At 36.7% G+C, this 19,399-nt stretch overlaps 1 protein-coding gene across 7 annotated transcripts in view; it reads right to left on the bottom strand.

Moving 5' to 3' along the window:
- Positions 1-747: 747 nt before the first annotated feature.
- The window catches only part of ATXN7 (ataxin 7), an 89,023-nt gene continuing 70,371 nt past the window's right edge, over positions 748-19,399 (bottom strand). For all 7 annotated transcript variants that reach the window (XM_074835850.1, XM_074835853.1, XM_074835852.1 and 4 more), the window contains 8 exons: positions 12,923-13,175; positions 11,996-12,258; positions 11,137-11,219; positions 9,091-9,356; positions 8,474-8,672; positions 7,470-7,591; positions 6,241-7,198; positions 748-4,938 (listed from right to left, as the gene is read on the bottom strand). In XM_074835850.1, the coding sequence (XP_074691951.1) occupies positions 4,921-4,938; positions 6,241-7,198; positions 7,470-7,591; positions 8,474-8,672; positions 9,091-9,356; positions 11,137-11,219; positions 11,996-12,258; positions 12,923-13,175 (2,162 nt within the window). In that variant the 3' untranslated portion in view covers positions 748-4,920. The remainder of the gene's footprint in view (positions 4,939-6,240; positions 7,199-7,469; positions 7,592-8,473; positions 8,673-9,090; positions 9,357-11,136; positions 11,220-11,995; positions 12,259-12,922; positions 13,176-19,399) is intronic.

Raw genomic sequence — 19,399 nt, 5'->3', positions numbered from 1 at the left:
AACCAACGTCAGTGCTCACACCTTATAGGGTGGGGCAGAAATGAGAAATTCCTACTAGAAGAGAAAGGTATTTGCAGGAAAGTGAGACAAATAAAAATCTTCAGTCCACACAAAAGCTGTCCAAATACTAAGGAAAACTTTGTTCATACTGTTGTAAGAGGAAAAGAAAAAGAAGAGAGAATAAGGGAAGCATTGCCATGGATGTAACTCAATTCCTATCCCACAAACAGGAGTTTTACCAATTTTACAAACAGCTCCTCAGAAATCGTCCACCACATGCGAGTCCCGAGTCACATGCAGAGGAAAGCCTTGCAAGAGTATTTAACCTCTGGAATTCACACACTGGATCTTTAAACTGTGAAAACACAGATTATTTTTTTTTTCCCTTCCAAAAAAGTAAGAAATCATGACCATTCAACATACCCCATTTGGGGATGTAAAAGCTGCTGCTCATTATTCTATTTAGAAAACAATATAAAGAGTGAACCTTAAATAACAAAACATCCTTTGCACAGGAAAAAATACTGTGGAGTTGATACAGACACCTCTCAAAAACAGGTACCAGAACCCTGTAGGATGTCAGGATCCTACTGGGCTGACCCTGCAGCCGCTCTCGCAACGCTGAGGTACAATGACAAAATTTGACCACATCCAATTCATTGAAATTAGTTCACATAGGCACCGATACAGATAATGTTTTCCTTTAATGGTGAATGATTTTATAATGAAGCAGAAACATATAATGTATTCCATGCAACCAACCTCATTTATTGAAAAGTCCTAATTTTATTGCCTTGTTTAGTAACATGTTTGTTCAACAAACTAATCTTTTTCATGAAGCAAAGCACAACTTTTTCTTATAAATAGTATAAATTATTTTATTTACAGAAACTTGTTACAAAACAAATAGACTATATATTTATTTTTCTTTTAAATATCCAAAGTAATTTTTCTATCCCATGACATTTGTTCATGTACTATACAGCAGCCAACACAGAGTTCAGCTGATCAGATGCTCTTGATTATGTATACAAATTATCAAACTATTCACACATTTTACACAGGAGATTGCTTTTAGAACCAGGCTCAACACCGAGCAAGATGCTTTCAAGGCCTACATTCACATTGACATTATGTAGTGCTCATTTTAAAATTATCTTTAAAACGTAAAATATCTTGCACAAAAGGTAAAAATGATTATTTTCTGCTGAACAGTGAAACATTTAAGAATCTTTCTAAGCCCAATTCCCTCCTCCAGGACAGAATGAGTGAAAGATGAGAGAGAGATTCCTTGGCAAGAGAACTCTTACAGGAAGACAACTGCCTTAGAAGTGTCATTTGGAAATCACATCTTTATTTTTTAATAGTTTTAAGAGGTACGTACTTGGGTTGTTTGTTTTGTTTTCCTGGAATACCAACTATTCTGAACATTTTCTAAATTATTTCATTCATGAATACTGGCCCCCCTCCCTCCCCAGAATGAGACAGTTAAATAAACTGCTGGTTAAAACCATATTTCAAACCCTTGGCATTATATTAAATAGAAGTTATCAGTGGGATTGTTCCAACACAAGGTATTCTAATTAAAAGATTTTACAAAAGTTACCAGCATCATTCACTTTCTTTTGTCAACCCATCTCATTAATTTCAGAAAATATATATATATGTATGTGTATATATATATACACGCACACATACATATATATACGCACACATATATTATATATAGGTGGAAAAAGCAAGCTCCAAAATTTCAACTGAACATTCAAGTCTTTTAAGGAGACGCTGTCTAAACAGTCCAAGCTTAAAACTAGTTATATCAGGCACTTTCAGTTTTTCCGTTAGTTTTAAACCACATGAGACCCACACAAATGCGCACGCACACACACGCACACGAACACTAAAAAAAGAGAAGCAGTGTGTCACTTAACTAAATGTAGTCTTCTGGGAATCAGGCAACTGATAAGCAATGCCGTATCGACCGCTTCGGCTCCAATCCTGCGCTCGGGTTCCCGCGGCAGAACCCAACCGCAGGACCCGGGCAATAGTTTGCATGTATCCACTCCCAAGACATGAAAAGGGACACAGCTTTCACAAAACGGAGGCATCCCTTAAGTTGCAAAGTAGGCATGTTAACTATTGGCTTGGCAGTGAACCACTTCAAATTATAAAAAGGTATTTGCTTTTTTTTTTTTAATTAATTAATAAATAAATACTAGATGATCTCAATTGTACCAAAACTGGATATAAGAAAAAAAGACCTGTGCAAAAATACATATTTAAATATGTACAATCAATTAACAAAATATGTCTTCTGAAATAGGGATACTTCAATATTTATAATAGAACAAGAAATTCCAAAATAAAGATACAAAAGTATGTTTTTTTCTTGTATAATTCTTTGTTCATCATTGCAGCAATTTTTTAGGTTAAGAAAACTGCAGGAGTCATAATGAGAAGTTGGAAAGACTATAAAAACTGTATCTCTTAAATTAATACCAAAATCTGTCTAGAAACAACCCAGCCACTGCAAATTCAATTTTGCAAGGAAAATTAATTTTAAGCTTCCTTAATTATTTACAGTAAGAACTATGTGACAATAAAAGCTTCAGGAACAATGTTCTGCTTATAAATCAAGACCTAAAACATAATATTTAAGCAGGTCTATGCTCAAGGGCAGACAGAATTGACGATGTTCTAACTCTTTACTCCCAATGGCTGAAACCCACACGGCGCTGGTGGCTGCGCAGACACTGGCTCTGTACGAGCAGCGACCAGGAATTCACTTTTTAACACGTCTGCACGCTATCGGAGGAGCACGAATTTGCCATTATGCTTTCAGATCAACAGAACCTTAAAAAAACAGAGGAGAGTTCGATCCCAAACTCGCTAGCGTTCAGTCTTGCCAAATTTTTTTGTTTCCTTTACCTTTGTGTCTATCAAGAGTCAAATTGCACTTGTGACTGACACTATCCTGAAGCGGAAGCTCTGCCCCAGGGACTTCATCAGAGCGTGGATTTCACTCCAAACGGTGCAGGATTTAATACACTTTGATTTCTCTTTGTGGCATAGCACTTTGGTTCCCTTTACATTAAACCAATTGCAGTTCTAACAATCCTTTCAACAGGGCATCTTATTAAATACGAATCCTTTTGTTCCTGAAAAGTTGTCTTTTTGTTGTTTGTTTTTTTTTTTTTTTTTTTTTTTTTAAAGTTTGCATAATAAGTGTCTCTAGTACGTTGCTTTCTCAATGTGATCTTTTGTATCAATTCAAAGCTAAAGTGTCTGCATAGAGGCTTCTTGTTGTTTTGCTGTATAACAATGATTTCATAGCAAGTTCAGGTCAAACTGAAAGCATCGTTAGGTAAACAACTAAGCAACTGCTACTCAGAGTGGCTTTGGATTCCCTGATGTACTACTTGCCACCAGAACTGGGGAGAAGGCTGGGCTACGCGAACAATTAGACAGGCTCAGATTGTCTCTTCTCAGCAATAGCTGGTGCCCTTTTAAGGCAGAAAAAAATATCTTCTTGGTTAGAAATTTGTTTTCCTTTGCTTTGCCCGCTTAATAAAAGCTTAGTCAATTTTGAGACTTTACCCGATGTTAAAAAAACTTAAAAACATCCAGACGAATCAAATCATAATACAACAAGCCCTTTAGTGGAATTCATTTTTGAGGTGTTTTGAAGCAAGACAAAATATTTCATAAAATTGACTGGACTATATAAAACTGTGTAAAGCCCCCTTTATTCATAAAGCCTTGGTGGGCGTGGGTGACTGATGCACACATCTGCGCTTTACGGTGGACTCTGCTGTCAAATTGGCATTTTTTCCAGAATTTTGAAAAAAATCTGAGTGGTTGAAAGCATAACATGTTAATGTTTAGTTATACAAACAAGGCATAAAGAAACTGACTTAGTTTTTTAGAAAATATTTAAATACTTTAAATACTTAGTTTTAAAAGGGCTATTTTTACTGGCTGGAAGGCAAATCCAGCCTAATTTAACCAATACAGTTGTAATTTTTTTTTAAATAACAAAGGCCTATGGTATACAGTATAGGTCAATAAATACGTTCTTTGGGCATATAGTTTTAGAGGTTATTTGCCTTTGTCTGATGTTTTTGGATTTTTTTTTAAAAACAAAATTAACTTTTATTTTCTTCTGCAATCAGATCTTATTTGAAAGAATAGAAAATAGGTTTTGTATCATGCAAGTACGACATTTTATACTTGTTTTCTGAGCGATGGCCTCAAACAAGTTTTTCTGGTTTTTGTCGGGTTTTTATTTTTAAACTCCTGATAGCTTCTTATCCCAAATTACTTGCAAAAGGCTGGGCAAAACACAGACTAATTTTTTTGAATTGTGCTATTTTTATATTCCATTAAAGGAACATTGCTATAAAAACACTAAAGCCATATTCCCTTCTTGAGGGCTTCTTTCCATTGTGCCTCACACATTTTTCCCCCTCGTCACGGGGTCCTCTCCATTGAGGGTGTCTGTCCGGTTAGCTATCACCTACAAAAGACACCATCAGTATAAAAATAAGTCCACAGTAACGTTTATTTCCCCCCAGAAAACATTCGTTTGCCCAGCCAATCTATGTCAAATAGTGGCAAGATGATGTACTCCTGTAAGTAAAATCTCACAGATTTGTAGCAAACAGTCCAGACCACCGTTAACACTGATAAGAGCAATTATGTGGCTGAACTTCATCCAGTGTCCATTTCTAGTATATTCGCTGCTACAGACATGGCTTCAGGGAAATTCCTTGTTTAAGTGACAGTCCAGTAGATTTCCACACCTGAGGACCATGGGAAGTTGGGAAAACTCAAGGCATCTTGGAGTCCAGAAATCCAGATGGAGGTTTTGCTTGTAGTGAAAATTGTCCAGTTCGTTTCTCACCATGGTGCATTCAGCTATCAGGGACGGGCCTTTGGCTTTTGAGCAAGCAGAAGAAAGAGAAGGATGAGTGAGCCAGGCTGTTACAGCAGACGCCTTTAAAAGACATTTCCTGGCTAAGGAGAGCATATTTTGGGGAGAATCAGCAGGCACAATGCAACACCACTAACATGCTGTTGGCTTCTGCGAGACTTGACAATCCTCAAGCTAAAGCTCTTTACAGTTATAATGGTTTCAGACATGATTTCCTTCCTTAATTCACTCAAATCATATTTCTCCTTTATTTACATTGCATAAGTGAAAGAGCAAGTTTTAGGAAAGTCCAAAAATAAATCCAGCCTCTGAATGCCTTTTTTTTTTTTGATACAGTAAACACAACGTAATTGTGAAAATCTTCCTCTATGGCTGAAATTGAAAGTCAAGAAACCATTCTGAAAAAGATCTTACTGACCTCCTAGCTCTCCAGGTACACAGATTTCAGGTTATTAGCACCAGAGGAAACAAAAAGATTTTTGTGTTTTCAATCCTGAAAACCGTAGTTAGCTGCTCCCTAAAATTTCATCTTCTACACTCTCCTCGAGCTGTATCAAACTATTTTTACCTCTCCAAGTGATCCTCCAAGTAAATTTGAATAGTATTATCAAGAAGGCTGAGCTACCAGTTTCTAAATTATCTCTCATCCTAACTTACCTAGAACTTTCTCTCCCAATACACTACTTTTTCAGTGCAATTTGTTTAAAAAACAAACGGGATCTTACATATTCATGAGATCTGCTTCCTTTATAGTAAATCTGTTTGCTTTACCAACTAAAAAGGTTTGTATCTTATTTATAACATTTAATCTCGTTATTACTAAGAAGTCAGTCAATGACACCTTGGGATAATAGGCTTATTTTATCACAGTATCACAGTTCTCTTACCAGCATCATTATGTTCCACTCTGTAGAATGTTTATTACTGACACAGAAACAAGAAGTCAGGCTGAGACATGCAGCTCAGTTCCATGGCTGGCTGGCAAGATTTATTTTTAAAATTATTCTTTTAAAATGTGAGGACTGAATTTCATCTGAGAGCAATTCACAGGCAAAATTTAAGGAACTTGGTATGGCATATTTAAGCTTACTTAAAAAAAAAAAAGCTACACTTTATGAGAGTGTTTATAAAAATCTTGTGTAAATGCACTATAAAAACACTCAGAATGAGTAGTGGACAAATAGGAGAACTATCTTTTACTTGAATAAGATCTGGAATTGGCTATCTAATAATTAAGAGAACACACGTAATATAAGCATGTGAAGAGGCATGTTCATATTGGCTTAGTTTAAGACAAAATTTCATACCTGATGAAAAAGAGAATTGTTCATCAGTCCTTGCGTCCCTGGGATTGCACCAGTGTGTTTTGCATGAACATTGTTCACCGATGTCAATTTGGCAACTTTGTTTGATTTGCTGCTGCTGCTGCTGCTGTTTATGCTGCTTGAACCAGGTGAGCACTTTCTTTTCTTTCCTATTAATTTGTCAAGGGAAGTATGCGAATGTGAAAAACTGCTGTGTGAATTTACAGTCAGCTCGCTGGACTGATGAACAAACGGCCCTAAGGAGAGCGTGGAGTCGCTGCTGTTCATCATCACACTCATTCTCTTTATCGATTCTGCAGGGCTTCCAGTCGGAGGACCCCTCCCTGATTGGTCATGTTTGAGGCTAACGGAGTTAGCTTTGCTAGTCATACAGTTGAGGCCAACGCTGTGGGACGAAGCTGTCACGGATGGATGATAGGAGGTCCCAGAGTTTCCAGAGTTAACCACACAGTTTTTTCTAAAGGACTCTGTGGAATGAGAAGGTGCTAGCAGTGCGGAACTGTTTTTACGCTTCTTTCCTGAGCCGCCGCTGCTACTGACGCTGCCGGTACTGTTACAGGTGCCACTGCCAGCAGAAGATTCCTTAGGTTTAAAAGATTTGCTGGATTTCATTTTCTGAGGTTTGCTGGGCATAGGTGAAGGTACAGAGGAAAGCACTGTAGGTGTTGAAGGGGATGAAGACACTTGTCTTGATTGCATACTGCAGACAGGATCCACTGCACCCAAAGTAGCAGGATTGGCATTTAGTGTTGTTCCATGTGATGGTACCGATTTATTATTCAGAGACACACAGGAAGGAGATACCAATGCTGGCGATGACATAACCGTGGTGGGTAAGAGGAAACCTGCTGCACTGACACCGTACTGTGAAGCAGGCATCGAGTTTGTCCGATGTGGTGCACGAACTGAAGCTGTGTTACTAGATGCTGGAGGAATTTTCCTGCAGGTGAACAGAAAAACAAAAACCTACGTAGCTACCGTTCTTCGGAATAACACCCAGTCTAATAATGCTACGTTAGAGTGATTGTATCTTGAGGTTGGCTAACACCACTAAAATATTTTATTAAATTAATAGTTAATTGTTCCAGAAAATGTAAAGCATTTGACCCCTTTAATCTGAACATGAACTTACTGTTCTTTAACTAGAATCACAGGCTTCATGTGTTTCTACAAATACCAAGAAGAGTAAGAACTCTTTCACTTCTACTCACTTCCACATCTGTGAATTAAGATGCTTCTCTAACATGAAGTCAAGTGCACATCGAATATGGTTCCACCGCTTGTCAAACACGTAATAACCTCTTCCAATTTGCCGACTACCAAATGTGCAAAACTGAAAAGACAGATTTTTATTAGCGTTTTCTACTTTCAGTAACAACTCTAAATAACAATGCACTAGATTATAAATAAATATTGCTAAACGAATATGCTTTTAGATGTTTAAGTCAAGAATAAAGTATAAATTAGAATTTTTATTCCTATATAACAACTATTTTAAATTTTTGGCCTTGGTTTACCAGAATCATTTTCTTCCCATCTGATGCTCCCATACTTATGGCCAAAAGCAGTGGTCAAATTTGAATCCCTCTGATTAAACAGGGAAGGACAGTAGTATGTGTTTGTGTGTGCGTATAAAAATATAACATATACAATGTAACATCTATTTCTGAGGAGCTGTCAGCTATCTGCTTGTTGTCTGTTTAAAAAAAGGAAGATAATCTGATATACAGGCTAGGCAATAAGGTTTGTGTCTGTAGTTAGACTAACTAGCTTTTGTCAAGTTTTAAATATTAACACATTACTGTTACCTTTACTGTGATGATTGGCACCTTGATTAAAAAAATGTGTGTGCGTGCATGCGTGCGTAAGTCCAAGAACCAAATGTCACCAGAAGGGCACTGTTTACATGTCCTCATTCCAAAACCACAGCCCTTTAGAACAGTTACCAATTTCATCTTCAGTATTTTGGCATTTTAATTTTTTTTGGATTGGGTAAGTGAGCTCCAAACATATTTCTTTAGCACATTTACTTTGCAACTACAGTTAAACCTTCACTGTCTACTAGACAACAAAATAATTTTTTAAAATCTAGGGGGGGGGAAAAAAAAAAAAAAATCACATACCCAATAGAACACTACCCTTAAACCCCCCAAGTAATCTGTTTACAAGTTCAGAGCCAGCAAGAGACCAAGGTTAACTTTTACTTAAAACGTACAGCGGCTGGTTGAGGATGATGACCTGAATAATGACAATCCAGTTTTTCAACAGGCTCTTCTTTTTCATCACATTCTCCCTCATCACTGGATAACCGAGATGCTGGCTCAGCTGCAGGCAAGGGAGGGTGTGGGGACTCATGGACAGAAGGAGACTCGCTGGGGGCATTTCCACTGTGCTGGGCTGGACAGCCTGGAGGCCTGGGCAAGGCAAGCAGGAAATGTGTTATTGAACCAAGTCTAGCTAAAAATTCCAAGCTTAAGTGTTTACTTTTACTGACAGAAGGAAATCTACATTAACAGATTTGTGATATTTTCCATAGTCTCATAACACATCTACCAGGAGGAAGGACAGGAGGTATGGCACCCCTGGAAAAGCAGCATTGCCCAACCACTGCTGAAATGCTTTCAGTGGTGCAAGTCAGCTTTTACTGTTTCAAACACCAAACCCTCCTCGCTAGGAGTTACAGCTCAGTAATTGCTAATTGCAGACAGACAGTCACCAGGCCTAGAGCAAAAATACTGCCCCATCCAACAGATCCATATTTCTTTTTCAAAATCCACCTGATGAAGCTACCAGTATTAATTTCATACCATTGGACCTGCAGATTTTCCTTACCTTGGAAGACTGGGGGGGTGAGGTTTGGGTTTATTAGGTAATAAAGGCTTTGATTCTGTAAGAGTAACTCCATGAGAATTTTGGTGCAGCTCCTGGGAAGTTTTAGTAGGTGAGGGATGTGGTTCCCTGAGAGGGGGCATCTGCTGATGATGATCCGAATGTCGAAGAAGTTCCTTTTCCCTGGTTTTGCTTTTGTGCTCGGCTAATAACACATCAAATCGTTTTCTTCGACCCTGTACAGCCCTCCGCTGGGTTAAGGAATGTGTCTGCAAAAGCATGAATAAATCAATCATTAATCCCAGGCTATTAGATTTGTGGAAATCAAACACTCAAAACACGTGTCTAGAGCTCTAACACAGAGAAAATCATCACACTTATGGTTTAGTAAACAAATGGAAGAATGACTTAGAAAACAAACTTTAAAATTGCTTGGTGGATGATTATATCCCTGTCTGACACAAAATAATGAAAAACAGTAAATGAGTAAAAGACTTCTTTCAAATTTATTTTTAAAAAAAAGAAACTGCCAGTTTCTTTAATTCTTTTATTTTTTTAACTTAACTTCTTATAAGGTTAAGACCAGAATTTAAAATCTTTTTTACATTGGTGTTTTAACTGCCAACTAGTACACAACCAAAAATACTAAATATTTACTTTCACTTACGAAAATATTATATTTAACATAATAATGCTTAAAATCAGACTTTTAATGGGAGACATAAAATATATTTACAAAAATACTTTGCTTCCTTCTATATATTCCTTGAAAACTAATGTAATGTAATCAAACAGATATTAAGAAATGCAAAAAAATACAGCAGAGTCCAGTCAGACACTCAAAGGATTTTGAGTGTCCTGAATGCTACACATAGTAAGATATGTATGTGTATATATGGCATAAATTCTAGGTAAAGTGAAATAGATGGAAGTTATTTTTTGAATTGTCAGAGTGACATACAATACCTTTCCTTTTTTTTTTTTTTTTTTTTTCACATGGCATAAAAGGTTTGATTGGGTTCATTTTAGCAGGTAAAAATGATCACATAATTCAGACACAAATAGCAATTCTAAAAAATATTTTATGAGTAGGTATAATACAAGGAATTACTGAGAAACGGTTTTACTTTCTTTCTCTTTACACCTTTGATGTGCTTAGTTCTCTTGTAAAATCTTGAAGCTTTTCCCTCCTCTATTAGAAAAACAATTGCCTCCCCCCTGTAATTCCAAAAGGGCAATGTGTTCAAGTTCAGTTCCTCTGGGTCATTAGTACCAGCTTCATTTACCTTTGTTCTGTAGGTGGTTTATTTACCAGATGCTTCCCCTACTGACAGTTTAGCTGCTTTGCAGGAAAGTAGCTAAATATTACACAATTGCAGGGGATCTGGATTTTTGGTTCCTTGGGACTAAGTGATACCTCTCTGTCCCCAAGATTTCTGAGCCAGAGGACACATTTCATCTGACCAAAAGTTTTTACAGATTGTTTAATTTAGATTTTAAGCTCTAGGCATACTCCGTGGCTTTTTCAGAAGACTCATTTCTGAGTTGCCTGTAGTGGTGTATCAAGCAGCATTAGCATTTACACAAATACCTCCTAAGTATCTACTGCAGACTCTGCTGGGGGAAAAGGAGGGGGTGTGAGAGGGGAGGAGCTTGATTTACCTCAATCCTGCATAAACAAATACTTTTAATGCTTATGAGGAATTTTAAAATTCATGATCTAGGACCCAAAGGTTATCCTCAAAAAGAACATCATGCTGGCCCCTACTATCTACATGTGGAGTAACATAATCTGTCCCACACCAACATCCATGTTTAAAGGGTTTATACAAAAATACAAATCTTCAGGTTACTTCAAAAAGTATGTTATTGAATAAATAACTGAACTTCAAAAACAATTCCTTCTTGGTTCTGGGCAACATTTTGAGAAGTACCATTTACAGTGGTAAATACTGACAGCAAAAATTTGTAGTTTTCTGTTTTCCATCATATTCCTCAGAAAATTGAATTAAAACTTTACATAATCTTATTTTGGTTAAGATATCCTACCTTGCATGTCAAAGACCTAGTACAAGGTTTCCTGGTTTCCACATCAATGACACCACAGTATATATCAGGATCAAATTCTCTCTCTGACAAGGGTACACAGTATTGAAGAGTTAAGACATTTTGAAATACTAACATTTATTTTCATTATAAAAATTAACCAGATTGAAAACTGTTTTCAAATGTAACACAGGCAAATGTATAAATAAAAATGCACAACAAAATTGTACAAATAACACTTTCTACGTTCTCAGCAGGTTTACGGTGCGCTGAAATACAGATCTTGTCTACAAACAGAATGGAGAAATGCACAGCTGTAAGGGACCCCAAAGGAGGAATAGATCCTCCATGTCAGGATTAAAGGTCACCGTCAATATGAACAGTGACAAACAAATGGTGGGGTTTTGTTGTTGGCTTTGGTGTTAACAACTTTTTTACCAGGTTTCTAACACCCAAAGTTATTGTGTTTAAAAAGTGCAAAGAACAGACTGGGTTTACATGTTTGAGTTTGGGGTGCTAGTTGTTCTGCTTTCTATGTACATTTGGACCTTCCATATAGAAAGAAGGAAAAGAAAATCTTCAAAGATAGTAGAAGAGCATCATTTTAAAACTGTAAGAACTGACTGGCCTTTTGAGATCTGTATGGTTTCTGAAAACAACAGCCACATTTCAAGTTGTTTGTGTCCTTTAAGAGTATGTCAAGTTATAGATTTAAATTCTAATATATAAAATGTATCCAATTATAAGTTACAGTTTTATAAAAGTGTTTATTTCTGAAACTTATTTCTATATATTCTATATATATATTTCTATAGATACACTACTAAGAGGAATATAGCAAATAATAATTAAACACAATTACCTGACAATCTTTTATGTAAAAATTTCCTATTATTTGTATTTTCTTCAGATTTCTTTTCCAAAAATGGAGGCACAGAGAGAAGACCTTTACCATTCAGTATCTGTCCAGGGGAAGGCAAGGGTGGCTTTGGTATTGAGGGACAATTAAGGCCAGTCTTTATTGAGGAACTCACAGTAGTAGAACAAGTTGGACCAACAGCAGCTTTCAGTTGGGCACCATCTATCTTTGGATGAATTTTTTCCACTTTGACAGATGGAGTCATACTATTATTTATGAAAAACAAAAGGGGGGAAAATTGAAAATTATAGTAATAAATTATAAAAAGTACTTAAAAATACGTTATTACTCAACAATACTCTGATCTATTCACAATGCAAATGTAGACCTTCCTCCTTTATTCCCAGTTATCTTATCTTTTTTATTTTCACATTTTTTATGATGTCCATAATCTTTTCTGTCCCCATTTCCTTCTAAGTATTTCAGAGAAACTGTTATTTGAATTCACAGATACAGCATATCACCAAAGCAACTGGAACGGGCCTGTTATGTCCAGTGAGAAATGCTCCATTCTGTGAGAGTAAATTATATTATCAGTTCTGCAGTCTCACGTGTGCAGGTCAAAAATCACCTGAATCAGAGCTAAAACTCACTTATGATCAAAGTATGCAGATTAGATCAAAGAACTAAGAGCCCCTTGTAAAACGACCTTTATTTATAGTGATTTAAGATGCAGCTTTGAAGAGTTCTTGTTCAACATAGTCGTAAGTATTATCTATAATCTTAGACTAGGCTGCTGGAAAAGATCTGGAGGAGTTTAAAATGATTATCCCCTAAACCAAAAACCCTCTGAAACAAAAGGAAATTCTACAATAAAGCCGTGTCTATGCAAGTAGTAACATTTAATTCTTCATCAAAACACATACTCACATTTTATCATGGGGAACTTTGCTATGCTGTACCGAATGCATTAACCTGTTGTTTCCGCTGATCTGCAGCTTGTCTTTGGGTGATTTCAACAACTTGGAATTTGATGATGATGCACTAGTACCTCCACTGGATGAACGATTGCTCCCACTTCCACTGCTACCTTTGTTTTTTGAAGGGAAAGATGAAATGAGGGAAAATACTGAAGAGGAGGGAGGAGTCAAAGGTGGCTTGCTGGAGGAGCTGTGTCTTCTTTCTGAAAAGGAAGAAACAAAGGGGTTTTAAGCTCCCATACAGAAACAATTCTTAAATACTACATGTTGTCATTTACTCCATTAACATTTTTCCTTTATTGGCTTGGGAAGTCCCGTGCCACACACAGAGCATAGAGGATTCAAGCTTCACTGTAATCCATGAGGCTCCACTCATTGCTGGTCCCCAGTCGGTTACAGGAGTCTCTTTTAACTTTGGGAGCTATGTTCCTCAGCCACTAAAGCTTAGCTTTTAATAACACTCCCCATTCTCTCTCTATCTTAAAGAACAAGAAAGTGAGAATCAAACCTAGACCTCAGACACACAAAGCAGAGAGACCCCTGTCCTCAGGCCAAGCAAGCTGAAATACCAGGTTTCCTCAAAGGATAACAAATCTGTAAGTATGTCTCCTAATGATCAAAATTATATTGGAGTCGTCATTTTAACTTTCACTTCATTACAACCTTTTGGTATGGTCTACTAGACCTTCAGTGTGCAACACGCCTGAGAACAGCAGCTCAAGTATTGACCTATGTCGGTTTTTGGGGTGTTGTTTTTTTGTTTTGTTTTCCTCTTTTTTTTTTTCTTTTTTTTTTTTTCTCCATAGTATGACCAGTTTGGGGAGGATTTCTATTTAGGAACATCATCAAAAGGAGCAACTGATATTCTTCTACAAAAAAAAAAAGTACAATATCTGAACATTTGAATTAAAAGTGGTCAGGTTCCATCAATGAATGTGTTGGAAAATAAATTATTTAATTAACATTATACCATTAACATTAATATATTGCTAGCACCATTTCGGTTAAAATAGTGTATATTATAAAGGTATAATATATATAGGTATATTTGGAACAATGAATTCTCAGTCACAAAACACCTGACAGCTTCAGGGAGTACCCAGCTCTGCCGACATTAACCACTTGCTGGACTGATACTTGGACACCTGTGATTCCTCAAGGATCTGTGTAAGCAACACCTGCTTAAGAGACATGTCTGGCAATCCAGTATATGCAAACCACAGATCTAAGAGAACACCAAGAATCAGCAGGTCCATGGAGGGAGTAGAAAGGCACCTTTCTCCTCGACAGCGGTAACACTCAGCCAAGTATTGTTAAAGGTGCCCAAATCCATCACCGATCAATCCCAGGACCAGCTTACAGATTTTGACTTAAATTTACTTAAACTATGAAAGCAGCAGGCTACTCATGAAGCTACTACAGCCAAGAGTGAAAGTCAAGTCCAGCACAACCTGTACAGAAGTCTAATGCTCTGGAAAATGTAAATATATAATCCATTTTCCCCCCAATCCTAAATACAGCAATCATATGCCACTCATGATGACCAACCAGGACTCCATTTGTAGCTGGAAGCCATCAAACATGACAGCACCAACCCTGCACCCATGTCACCAGGTACATCACCCGCTGCACAGCTCCTGCAAGCAAGACCGTGCAACAGCAATAACCAGGGGGAAAAAGTCAAGGCGCTCCAGCAGTGCAAGAGGAAAAACACAGGAGCCTAACACCTGGCAAGCTAATTTCTTACAGAGGTGGGGAACCAGCATTTTAAATGTGTTCATTAGCTCAGGGGAAAAAAAAAATAAATTAAAAAGCATAGACCTTAGACTAGGAAACTCCACTCAAGAAATTATCTCTGAAACTAAACCAAGTGATGTGTTGAAATGTGAAATGGGTGCAAACTACCTAATGAACCTTCTGCAGGAGTCATCACTTTAATTATTATTTACCAAAAGGGTCTCAAAGGTCAGTGAAATGCCCAACAGAAATACATAACAAATGCCACAATCTATCACCCACCTCAAGAAACAACTGCTTTAAAGTTATAGTATTTAAAATGACTAGTTTATCTGTGATGTTCAAAATCCTCTACTTAGTTTTCTAGAGCCAGATGCCATTGAAGAATTTGTAAGTGAAGTACGTCAGCATATTTCTGTTCTAGTAAACGGCCGTGCTTCTAATATGATACACTGCTTATTGCCAAATGTCTTTTTATAGCAATGGCAAGAATCCCTGAGCAGCTCCGATAAGTTACTATTTGAGGGCCATTAGTTCAGTGATGCTACACCCTGTGAGATTACTCTGTGAGATAATGAGAAAAATTGCTTAATATTCTTCCACCTTCTGTATATTTAGAAAATTCAAAGTCCAAGTTCTTATCATAGTTACAAATAATCTCTAATAAACCAGTGGATGACTAACGCAATCTTTGGGAGTTTGTTTTGATTTTTTTTTTTTTTTTTGAAGAAATAGAGGGTGTTACTTGCTTGGAGAAAACCAGGCAGATGAGAAGAGAAAGTGAGTAGAAATAAGACACAAGTACCTCCTTGCATCCCATCATTAGGAATAAACTACACAAAATATTAATCTCAGCTATTAATCTAAATTATACAAACACTTATTTTCTGGGAACTTTAACTGGTACTGTTCTCGTACTAAACTGAGATGTCACTGACTACTATTTGCATGAATGCTTCATAGCACCAGTCTCAAACAAGTAAGTTAATATAAAAAGAAAGTGGTTTAGACTGCTGATAATCAAAGAAGTTGACCTAAGAGAACTAAGGCTAACGGCTGATCATACATCAAGATTACAGTCTACCTGTGAGAGAATTCCCATCCTACAGACGTATGATTTGGAACACACACACAAAAAAAGCCAAATTAAATTTTTCTAGAATTTTGAGACAATTTCTGAAAGAGACATTATAACACTGTAAGTCTGTGAAACCTTCACTCCTATACATAACCACAACTGGTGTAGTTTATCAACAACATAAGAATTTTCAGCTAATTTTTCATAACCTGTCTAGACCTGTTTTGTGTTGACTTACATAAAAGTAGAAATAAGGCTGCTACTAGGATATGATTATATAAAAAGACTGAAACATTATATAAAATTCATGTTTTTAAGTGAAATCAGCTTAAGGTCTGTTTTGTAAATCATCTGAATACTACTGATGCCTTGTCTTATTGGAGAAAGCTAATACTATTTTTGAAATCAGACATGTTTTAAGCATGGCATGCTTGATCTAATGAATGTATTTATTGACAGACTGACATAGTCTTTTAATGGAAAAATTACTACACAAACTGTCACTGAATAATCAAGACCACCATGCTTATTATGCTAAGCATATTATAATGACAAATTTGACTAATCATCTGCCAATCTCACACAGTTCCCATTCGCCATTAACTGTGACTCAGCCTGAAAACATTTAAAAATATAATTATCTGCAGGTGTTCAGCTTCTGAATTTTAAAAGTTAGCACTCATGTCCCTTCTCTTCACATAAATCTTGAAAGAAAACCCATTTTTAATGTCATGACTGTTTTTACAGCACAAAGTGATATTTCAAATACTGCACCTGTGTAACATGGTTCTAAACTCTAAAATAGGGACAATTTTTTTTTTTGGGGGGGGGGGGGCAGGGCATGGTGTTGTCATTTGGGTGGGGTTTTGTTTTTTTAAATATCAGGAAAATGAAAGTTTTGGCTTTGGACAAAAAAATCTGAAAGTCTTCTTTGATCCCACAGCACTGGGTAGAATCTGACCTAATATGAAAGCTGTACTCAGCACTAAATCTTAACAAATAAACTCCTCCCTAAATATCTTTGCATTTATATTTGTGACCCTAACGACAAAGGCTGTAAAAGAGTTAGAAAGCTGTGAAAAGAGATGGCATGCCACCAAAGGCTTGATGACTGGGATAGCTGTGAACTATCAATTTGGGAAAATACAGTGATAGTTTGTGTGCTACTGGACTTATGGTGGAGCAAGAATTATATACGCATACTGCCAAAGCACACAGGACTTCCTGATAAAATGGATATTGCTAATTTAAATCTCTTCAAGAGCTTTAAAAAAAAAAATGAACAGCTTCATTTGGCCCTTAGTCTGGTTGCCAATTGTCTTGGGTTTAAAATCTTGTTTTCCATTGTCTATTTCCTACTAAACATGCAATAATTTCTGACAAAATGCAAAAAAGTAACTTGGAAGGGGAAGAAAAAAAAAGGAGAAAGAAAAAAAAGAAAGCTTCTCACCATGTTTGGCTACAACTTGTTATTCTTCCATCAATGGGTAAACACTTGAACTAATCGGTAACTTTATTTCTATATTAAAATAAAATAAAATATCCTTTTATAGAGAAAAATGTTCTGTTTTTCATAAAATGTTACTTTCTTTGCTGTATGTTTAATGAAAAAAAAAAAAAAAGAAGAGTAACAATACTCTTACAATTTTTCAAAATGTTCCTCCCAGGTCTACACTTAGCTCCCAAAATCTAGGAAGTGTTTTGTGCTGTTCATTCTCTCTGGGCATCAATTAATAGCTTTGAGCAGCAAATACAAGATGTACAGATCAAATTTCATAAACCCATTTTTTTATACAGACTTCTTACGTAAGTATGGGGCAAAAAGTCAAACTGACCTGTGTCAGCACTAGCAGAGCCGTCATTAAAAATGAAGCACGCCCATTGAAACACACACAAGTTTAGTTTGGTGCAATACGTTGCAACTTTAGTTAACATTCAGACAGTTTTAACATAGGTTAGCCTAGGTGTAAGAGTATCATTCAGACTACAGAATTAACTGTGTATACTGAAACAAAGCATACAGGTAACTAAGTAATTATTATTTCATATATCCATCTCACCTAAAGTATAAGCATGATAAAAATGCAACCTAATGCAAACTTCTTTTCCCCATCATACTGAGCTACTGTTTGACTTGTCATTTGAGCAATCATTTAGTACAGCCATATTAAAAAACATCTTTTATCTGAGGATAAAATTCATTTTCTGCCAGCATGACTATTAAATTTCTAGAGTAATTGATCTTCTAATTTCTCCAGAAGGATCAGATCCATGACATGACAGGAGAACACAGACTGGGACACTGCTGTGGAAGGGCACCTCACTGTAGCTCCAGATTTTACTCAGCAACCAACTAAAATCCCTTTTGTGGCTCTACCCCGAATACCTGTGTTGTGCTCTGATCTACCATCACTCTGACCGCACCATGACAAAGAAAAAACAAAAGAGTTAGATCCATGAGGATTTCACAGGAGAAACACCTGAGCTAAAACAATCATGGGCATAGCAGGCAAATTACTCTTCCTTTGATGCCACGCTGGCAGCCCGCAGCTGCTTGGGAGCAATCGCCTGTGCGGGATCTTGATCTGCTGCTCACTCTCTTATTGCTGCTTCATTATCCTGCTCTAATCACAGGGCCTAGATACCAAGGATTCTGCCTTAATCTTCCACTGATGTTCCTTTAATCATCCCATCAGCTCTGTTTGCGCTGTAAATCAGGATGAGGTCACTCCATCTTCCATTGTGTGGTGTTTAAACTTATACTCTTAGCTGAACAGACAGCATCTAAACAAAGTTATATTTTTCACTCCAGCAAGAAAGTTACAGAAAAGAATATTTATGGAGTCCAAGCTATCAGTATGACAGGCTGCCAGGGCTTGATTGGCACCAGTACAATCTGTCATGTCTTTAAGAGAAAATTCTTCTTACTATTTCATAAAAAAACATTGCTTTGCAACTGGCAGCTGATATTATTGTTTATCACTCAGTGTTAGCAAAACCACAAAGAGAATGTGACTGATAGTCATGTATGCTTATGGCACTCCATTCACAGAAAAGTAACACTTTAGCAAATGAGAAAGGGAAGAAAAGAAAGTGTATAATTTGATATTGCAGCATACCAAATGCAAGTCAGGGTGGCACATACGTAAGCATTACTTTGTGTTACGTATTTACACTTACCACAACGGTCTTCCTTATCTTGACCAGAGTTCTTCAAGATTATAAATTGTAATAGGTATAAACTATTTATCTAAGAAATAGGTTTATATAATATCTTTTATACAGACTATGGTCAAGTTAGCAATTCCAATACAACCTTATGTCCTGCACTTCCTCACTTTAAAAAATATTCAACGCAACTGCAGTACAGAATATTTCTATTGCCTGTGTAGATACCACCACAGTTGGTAGTAAGAGGCTGTTAAGCTACAATGACAAAACTTTACTTAAAATGTGTCTCTTCTCAAAAATCCACTGAAATGCAATACCTAGACAATTTTGAAGAATATATTTTAAAACCCAGAGTTCACCTCTACAACTTGGTATGTTAACAGGGTTTGCTTTGCCTAGCAGAGATATAAAATGTGCTGGTTTATATGTTTTTACATTACA

The sequence above is a fragment of the Strix aluco genome, chromosome 11, assembly GCF_031877795.1.
Source record: "Strix aluco isolate bStrAlu1 chromosome 11, bStrAlu1.hap1, whole genome shotgun sequence".
Classification (NCBI taxonomy): domain Eukaryota; kingdom Metazoa; phylum Chordata; class Aves; order Strigiformes; family Strigidae; genus Strix; species Strix aluco.
This window is presented reverse-complemented; position numbering and strand designations above follow the sequence as displayed.